General features: G+C 29.8%; 1 protein-coding gene across 1 annotated transcript in view; it reads right to left on the reverse strand.

Moving 5' to 3' along the window:
- Nucleotides 1-9,851, reverse strand: part of LOC119667396 (putative odorant receptor 69a) — a 16,387-nt gene that overhangs the window by 2,826 nt on the left and 3,710 nt on the right. Inside the window, exon 3 of the mRNA XM_038076686.1 lies at nucleotides 4,417-4,520. Coding sequence (XP_037932614.1) covers nucleotides 4,417-4,520 — 104 coding nt within the window. The remainder of the gene's footprint in view (nucleotides 1-4,416; nucleotides 4,521-9,851) is intronic.

Genomic DNA, 9,851 nt, shown 5'->3' on the forward strand with positions numbered 1-9,851 from the left:
CCATTATGCCAGCGCTGAAAAAGTAAGCGAGGAGGTAATAGCTCTTCGTTTTTATTTTTCTTTGTTTTCGACATTTGTGTTCGACATATGCAATTTCGGGGTTGAAATTATAAAAGAATGAAGAAGAAAAGCATATGAGTTAAGAATTTCTTGTTTTGCCTACATTGTATACATTTAGTCTGCTTTTGATTTTAGTGAAGTGCGAACAGTGAACAATTTTTAATTTTTAAAATCAAATAAAAAACAAAAATATAAATAAAATATAATTTGTAATTTCACATAAACTCACTGTAAGTATATGCAAAATTAAGTAAATATATTTAAAATGATAATTGAAATTTTTGTTTTGTATTATGTACATGCTACTGCGTCAAGAACGAGTCATTCTAAAGCAAGGGGTAAAATGTAGTCAGCTGATTCAATTGGAAAATTTTACAATTCAAACTGAGGAGGACTTAATTCAATTTAATGAAGAAATCACTGCCGTTGAAGTAGTTGTAAGTTAAATTATATACGTTTCTTACTTTCAATTTCAACTTATTAATATATTCACATGTAACAATTTTACTAATTCATACATTTCTTTTCATCTATTACGTTATTTATAGACTGCATCAATGAGACGCGTTATTAAAAAACAATCAATTACGCGAAAAATTTCCTGGAATTTTGGAGAATGGTACCCAAGGCAAGAAGTTCTTAAGAGCATTAGAGAATGTGACAGCAGCACTTTTTGGTATGGTATATTGTACATAATTAACTTTTGCGTAAACAATAACATACTTTTGTATTTACAGATGCTTTAAGTACAGATGGTAAGCCGGAACAAGTGATCGAGTTGAGTCTGGAAATCTCTTCAAGGTTTTAGTAACAGTATGTTATATTTTTTTATGTAAATATTAATATTTTAATTGTATAAAACATAAATATAAAATATAATTTATCCAAAAAATTTATAGTATTTTATTTAAAAATCAATAGCATAGGTAAAATTGAAAATTTAAGCGAACATATCAGCGCTGATATGTTGCATTACAAATTCGAAAAAGTAAGCTAACATGTCAGCGCTATATTTGCATTACAAATTCGAAAAAGTAAGCGAGCATGTCAGCGCTGAAATGTTGCATTACAAATTTGAAAAGGTAATCGAAGGATTCAGCGCTTGCCCGCAATGACATGCACGTGTTAAAGTAATTAGGAGTTTCATTTGAATAATCAGCGCTAGGCATTACCATTCAGCGCTGAGGGAATCGATTCCCTCAGCGCTGAAAGTCCCGCTGGGTATGGTCGCAGTAGTAGTAGTAGTAGTAACTCCAAATGAATAAATGCCAAACGGCGATTTATTTTTTTCTGCTAATGGTTTACTTCTGGTAAAGGTCACTCTGACTGCTTAAATACACGCCTGTGTGCTTGCGTTGGTCCACGTAAAGTGAAAAATTAATAGCAATTTATTTTGCATAATACATGTACGCAAGTGAGACTACCAAAAAACAAAATAATAACAAAAACACAAACACAAAAAAATCATTAAATACATAAAACAAACAAAATGAAGGGCACACTTGTTTTTACTTTTACGTACCGTATATATACGTATATAAAAATTAATGCAATTAAAACGAACAAATTAAAAAAGTTGAAATTTATGACGCTTAAAGTTTTTATTTTAAATTACATTGCTTTTAAAACTTTTTGCATATTAAATTAAAATTATTAGTTACATATGTGGAGGCTTATAAAATATGTTTGATTTATAATTTTTCAAAATTATCTACTTAAACTTATAATTACTATCTATATACTTTTAATAATAATTGCTTCAAGTTAATTTTGAAACTAACTATTCTTCACTAATTTACTAACACTCCTACTAACAATTAATGAGGTCAGTAAAATATGATCACATATTTGTATCGTATATATATCCTAGTAAGCAGATATTTGTCCAACCCTTCAGTTATTGATTGTTATTATATTAATTATAAAAAACTGTATTTAACAAAACTTAATTTATACTCCTAAAACTGTTGTCACACACACACTTCCCCATTTGAAGTTATGCTTCGCCGCGAAACTGCTTTTTCCTCCAATTCCATCTTATTACTCTATTAACATACATGTTTATTGTGGATGACCGATGACTGACATCTAATTTCAGACCATAAGTCGTTTTCTTTTTATATTTAATTATAAATTAAATATAAAAAATGAAATAATGTTATAAAAAGCAAGTTCTTTTGTTAAATAAAAAAACTACAACTACTTACATATAATATGTATTATATGTTCCGCTAAGATCAGTTAGTTCTGTCTAAAACATGTTTTGATGGCATTTCACAGTAAAGACTGCAGATTTCTTCAATATATTAGCGATAGTATAATATTTTTTATTAGTTTTGATGCAAATAAAAAAATACAAAATTTTATATTAATTTTGGTTATTTTTTCCCTCTTTACTTAACCCTCTTCTTACATTTTATTATTTTTTTATTCGGCTAATGTAATACGTATGACTCTCAAAATCAATTCATTAAATAATTTACATAGGAATGCATGAGTATGTGTATGTTTTCTATGTTACACATAAGAACTCAAGTAAAGTGTGTGTTCACAACTTAATAATACTTATATTATTTTAATACATTGCTTCACATAAAACGTGTTGCTAAATGTATGCTAATTTGTAGTCCTAATGTACGCTCCCCAACCTTGTTATTTGCTTTTTAAGTTTGTTGTTAAGTTATTCTCCTCCAGCTCAATTGGAGCAGTAACTATTATTACTCTCAGTTGTTTTTGTTTTTTTTTTTGAAGATTTTTGACTTTTTAGTAGCCTACATTTATTTATTCCTTTACACTCGTATTCGTCTCTATTTACTTACAAGAAATCTAAGCGTCCCATATGGCTCCCATGCCATAAATGTCCTTTTATGTAGTCAACTTCATTGTTTTGTTCCTTACGGAGGTAATTCTTATTATTTTATATGGATTTTATGTATTTTTCATGTTTATTCACAAATAGCACAAATACAAAATATTTGGTTTTTTTTTCAAAAATACAAATTTTTTTTTTTATGTTCTTGTCATGTGACGTCAATGTGAACTACTGTTCTTCTTCTTCTTCTTCTTCTTGAGTTAGTGCTATTACGCACTTTTACTCTATAATGGCTGGGGGGTTTATCACTACCCCACACTAGGCTTTAACTAGGCTAAAAAATCATATCATTTATTTGTCTTTTAATTGATGACGGACCTTAAATCAGCATATCTTCCTGAGAGTCCAGAAGTGGACTTGAGGATTGTTATGGCAGGGTTAAGTAGCGTATCAACTTTAGTGAATAATTTCAAAGCTCTGTCTCTGATATATTTTTTCACTGAGTCAATCCTAAGATCTCTATGTATGTCCGTTGATCTAATGTACCATGGAATCTTAAACAGTTTTCTTAAGGCCAGGTTTTGAGCTATCTGTAATTGCTTTAAGGTGGTATTTGAGGCTTTGCTATATGTAACACATCCGTACAGAAGTGCAGGTCTAATTACTTGCGTATAAAGTAACTTTCTGTTTTTAAAGTTGAAGTGATAATTATTAAATAGCGGCTTTAATAAATGTAGAATCTTAGAGCAGCTATTCCGTTTGTATTTCAAATTTTTAAGCCAATTGAACCGTTTGTCAAAAGTGACCCCCAGATATTTTATGTTATCCTCCCACCGTATCTCCGTGTCGCAAACGCTCACTCTTGGAGGATGCTGTCTTCTTTTTCGAGTTATAAATATAGCCTTGGTTTTGTCATTATTAATTTTAATCTTCCATTTTTGGAAGTATTCCACCATAAGGTCTATATTTCCCTGTAACGTGTTGCTTACATTTATGGCATCCCGATCCGAGTAGATCAAGCATGTGTCGTCTGCGTAAAGCGCCATTGATGTGAACTACTGTTACAATACAATGTTTGTAATTTTAGTTTCCATTGTTGTGTTGTTTGTGCAGCACATTGTAGATAAAGCAGTAAATTACGATAAACTACAGACGTATTTGAATTCCATATTAGCCCCCATACGAACTTTGAATCGTTAAGAAACTATATATTTCCGAACTACTACGCACACCTTTGGCAAATTAAACATAAACCATTTTCTTTGAAGATTTTTAACAAATTTTTTTGTTGAGTTTATAAACAAATTAATTTGATTTGTCACCGAGAATTGTTCTGCACAATTTGTTGCTGCTGACAGTGTCGCTCTGCTCTATAAAAAAATCCATTTTTCTATCAAGTCAATTGTGTCCGCCTCGTTTTGTGGGGGTTTCATTTAAAATTTTTTTTTAATTATAAAAAATTAATAAATATTTAAAATGAATTTTCTTATTCAAAAATATTTATTTTTTACTTATTTTATATATTCTCCATTTGCTTGCCTCACTTCCTATTAAATTCCTTTCCACGTGAATTATTTACCATAATTTTAAGTAAAGTCCCTTGTCGAATTGCTTGTTCCATTAATTCGCCATGTAAGGCTAACTCTGGCTAAAAATATTAATTTCTTTCATTTAATATATGTACATATACATAACATATATTCCTATACATATCTCATATATAAATGTTGATGAACTCAAACCAACAATAACAACAAATACAATATTAATAATAATTTGAATTTGTAACCAAAACCAAAAAATTTACTAATAAAATAAAAAATTTTATTTCTTTCATTTAATTAATTTAAAAATAACATTTTACTGGGTACATTCGCTGAAAACGCTTGAGTTGTCGGTGATAACCTTTTGCGGTCCCGAATTCCTCTAATATTTCGCTGCTTTGATTCGCTACGAATTCTTCAACCTCAAAGCAAAGGTACAAAAACATCTTCTAACCAAGAAAGTGTGAATTCATTCATTTTATTTTAATCAGATTATAATTATAATTAAAATGAAAATAAAAATTAATGTGATTAGTGTACGGCAGTACGACAACTACGACAAGTACGCAAGTCCGTTTTACTCGAATGGGTATTCTAACTCAGCTTAATTGGTGTTAAATGAAAATGATTCGAATAGTCCGAAAGACCGTCGCGATAAGGTCCCCGAAATTAGGTCGTCCGAACGACAGAAATGAGACAGAAATGTGCGCAGTCTTGCTGTGATTATTTAACAATATTAATTATTTTATTCTATTTTTTATATCTGTGAACGTAGTGCTTGTATATTTATTTGTTTTATATTCTCGATTTCATTATTTTAAACGTATTTATGTATTGTTTTATTTATTTTTCAAATTTAACATTTTCATTTGCGTAATTTCAGAATAATTCTTTTTACGAGTACGACATTTTTTGCATATTTTTATGATTAAGAATTTATTACTTTTGTCAAAATAAACATATTTTTTTCATTTAATACTAAAGTGAACAAAAAATCAGGTCAATTAGACGCTACAGTCTTCTGTCAAAACGCTATGAAATAATGAGTGAAGCGCCATCTCTATACACATCGGAAGTTAAGTCAAATTTTAAATGACCACTGTAATTCCGTACGATAAAGTTGATATTCTACAAACAGAAGAAAAGTTCCATTTATATATATATATATATAGTTTCTTTTATACTATACACTAATATATTTAAACGCAGCCCACCTTATAAATATGAATTTCACGTAACTACCTATCTGCTCAAGTATTCTTACGTTATAAACCGTAAACGCGTTTTTGGTTTATATTATGTAGCCACATAATCTAAAATATTATGTATGTTGTCCAGCAGCAATCTGAATTTTGGACAGTTTTGTCGTTTCACATTTATTAGACTAAAAAATAAAAATCAAAATGTTATTAATTTTTTTACTGTATTTCGATCCACTATAGTGAATAGTCGTTATGAAATGAATTACAGAAACATTGATTACGATATCATTATATACAATACTATTATGCTTTTTCAACACAGGAAATAATATTTTAAGAGTTCTCTAAGCTACATTGTGCGGGAGTATCACTCATAATAGTATTGGAATTTTTTTAAATTTGAAGAAGGAAAAAATTATGAAAATATCATTTATTTTTTCCTCCAAGAGTAAGAAAAGCTACGTTATAATATATATTATAACAAATTTATTTATTACTAGTAGATTTTCTCTAGGCAAAACTTTATAACTCTGAAAAACTTCGTAGTCATTTCTCATCTACATGATAAGCATGGGAATATGATTCCCTATAAATATATATTACATACATAGGTATATATGTTTATATTATTACCAGATGTAGGGCGCACGTCGATAGCAGCACAACAGGTGCGCTGATATTTTCCTACTTCGATATAATTATTCTTTTTATTTTTTATTTTTTCAAAATACCTTGACGTGACAGAACAGAACACAATTTAACGTCTTTGCTGCTAGCTTCCACTTCTACAAAATTTATTTTCTGTTCACAGAGACAACTTATAAGCATTAAAAGAATTAGATAAAATTTCCGAAAAATTTTCATAAAAAATCGAAGCGGCCCATGCCGAATTAAGAATTGAAAGACTGAAAGCGCGGTGGCAGCGGTAACATTTATGGACCCAGTTACGTATATATTACTACAACAAATTTCTGTCAAGCAAACAAACTTAATATGTATGTGATTTTCTGTATTCCTTTTCGTTTTTTTTTTTTTTTTTAAAATTCAAAATTAACTTAAAAATTAGCTGTACCATTTAAATAACAAGCGAAAATTCATAAATAATATACCCGCGTATCACAAAGATCAACTAAGCAATACTAAAGCAACCGCAAGCACACGCCCCATTTAAAGACAATTGCTTGAAGCGCCCACCTACGATGCGTGGTACAAGACTATTCCAATTTTTTTAGTGAATCTTTTCAAGATCTTCCTTCTTTCCGACTTTGCTTAGTTTTTTACTCTACTGTAAAAATTATGGCAACTGCCGTGTAGCGTGAAGATGGGCAACTATTGTGGCAACTATTTTGTTAAAGACGTTGTATGTGTCAAAGACAATTAAATCAAGAATTCTGTGATAATTTCTCTCTGTGTAGTGTGTAGTGTTTAGTTACGTGAGTGCTGATTATGTGTGAGGCGCAGATATTAAAATAATGTGTACATATGTACATATTCTGGCATGTGCATTATTGATCGGATAAGTGCTTACTTAGCTCGATTGTTTATTTAAATAAGATTTATCTATACAATTATAAAAACACCGCTTTCGTAAACGGTTTTATACAAGCATATAGCAAAAAAAAGTATTTCTCAAATAAACCAAAACATTGACTTTGAAATATCGAAATATGAATTCCGAATTTGCAATCTTGTTATCTTATTTTCACATTCTACTTTTTATAAAACTAACTAAATCGCCCTCAGCAATTTTACCCTGATATCTGATAATGAAAACTGTGAACTACTAAGTGAACTACAAATACAGAGGCTGAAATAAATTAATAAAGAAACAATTAGATTAATTGTCCACATATAATTCATTTACCACATGTTGCTGGCAGAGTTATTTTTCGGTTCTTCTTCACTAATGTTTGCGGCATGCCTCGTTAAAAGTAAACAAGAAACACTCACACACACAAATATATATGTATGTGCGGTTCTCCATTTTTTCTTCTTTTTTTGCTTGTACGATGCGATCATGACTCAAATGCCAGGTTTCATACATTTAGTTTTCCCCGTTTTGTTGTTGTTATTGTTATTATTGTCGTTACTGCTGCTATTGCGACTTTGGGCAGTAAAGGTAGAACTGACAATTGAACGTTTCCGGTCGTGAAGAACGTCTCTGGTAACTAAATTTTTAAAAGCGTGTGACTCAACTTATATACATATATATATATGTATATATGTATAAAAAAGTGAAACGAGAAAAACAGGAAATACGCCTACTTTTAAGTGAATAAAATTAATATTAAGAAACAATACCTTCAGATTAAATTAACTAATGCACATACTACTGATACTTTGAAACAGAATAAAGACGAAAATAATAACAAACTAACAATCGTAAAATATGTATGTGTAAGATTAAAAAGATTAAAGATTAAAACAAAATGAAATTGATTCTAATAAAGATTTCTCATACCAAGGATATTTTTACTTTGTAAAAATATGAAAAGTGAAAACAAAATCGAGATGAAATACTAATAATTTTAACATAAATAAATAATCATGTATAATAATACTAAAATTAAATTTATCACTTATGTATAAATTAGAACAATCATTTATTGTTGTGCAGTACAATTTTTTTTGTTTTGTATTGCAATTGATGTTCATACAAGGTAGGCGTATTTTATACATTCTCTTGCGCTTGTATAAATGCAGTAAAAGATGGCGTATACACAGGTAACTGGTTTAAGTTAGTCAAAACAATGCTTCAAGCTGGTAAGATAAAACCTGTTATTCTCAACTGGCCAATAAGAAAGCGGCATAACCATAAATGGTTGAAACGTTCCATATATGTGTCAATTGAAAAACTACCTGTTCATATTATAAATTTCCCGTGCGGAAACACAACGGAACCGGAAATGTTTGTTATTGTTTTTTGAATTAATATAAGTTTGACATGCTGTAGAAAAGGCTACGAATAAACAAACATCTGCGCTAACAAGTAAAGCAAAACAAAGGCAGCGGATTGTTGCCTACTCGTCTCAGTCATTCTTGCCTAAGTTGTTTATGTTAGAAATTTTAGAATCTGAATTCGTTCAGTGGTTGAGCTTTGCATATGCCAAGTCGTACGCACGTTGCATGCAGACACAGCATGACTTCAAACGCCACATATTCCATACTAAAACCATAAAAAATAATTGAAATGTTAAACATTTTATTTATTTTGTTTAAATTGTCTTAATAACATTGAATTGTGAGCTTTGGTTGTAAAAGTAAAAATAAATATAACAACAAATTAAAATTTTCTGAAATTAAAGTAAAGTAATTTGGTAAGCATTTTATTTATGCGACACCACATAAGTGAAGTCATCATAATACAGGGTGTGTTTGAATATGTAACAGTGTTCTTAGTTTAAATTTGAAGTAAGATTAACACCAAAAATAAAATTCACAATAATTTATATAGAGTAACATAATAGATCTCAATTACTGTACTCAAATATTAAGTTAATAATAAAGTCGTTTTAATTTCGAAAAAATTTTAGAAGCAATACTGGAGCCCACTCTAAATATCCGCTCTTTTTTATTAATTTTGCAAATAATTTTAGCAAACATTACTAATAAATAAAAGTTTGCATTATTTATTTATCGAAACCAGAAAAATTCAAATCAATGAGGGATTCACTCTGAAAATAAACACAACCAATTAAATATAAACGAGTTTTAATAAACTTGGCGTCGTGGTCGACACAATTTTTCTAAGTGTATTCGTTATGATTGCTGTAAGGTTTTACTGCTCAACGCTCTCTCTGCTCTACAAAAAGAAGTACACAAATAGTTTCTTCCCATTTTTTTTCAACATTAACAAAACATGTGCAAAGTTCATTTTTATTTGTAAAACCGCGAAAAAAAACTAAAATTATATTTCGCAGCGGAGAAGTGCCAACTTCGCTATCAACTTGTCAGCGAACTTCATAATGATGAACAGCCCATGCTGCGTTTAAGCCGAAGTCACCAGCGATTGTTGCTCTGCAGCTGCTAAGTGTATGTAAAATTAAAACTGATCTCATTTCATTGGAAGCTGAAGATGTGACAACAACAACAACAAAACATTATCATCAACAATGAAACTGCCGTGTTCGCTTGAAATCGTGTGATTCACTCCACTCATTGCATTAATTGAAGGCAGCAACTTGACCCGACTATTTACAGTTAAAATGAAAACAATTAGATATACACACCCAT

This window comes from Teleopsis dalmanni, chromosome 1, assembly GCF_002237135.1.
Source record: "Teleopsis dalmanni isolate 2A chromosome 1, ASM223713v2, whole genome shotgun sequence".
Lineage (NCBI taxonomy): Eukaryota > Metazoa > Arthropoda > Insecta > Diptera > Diopsidae > Teleopsis > Teleopsis dalmanni.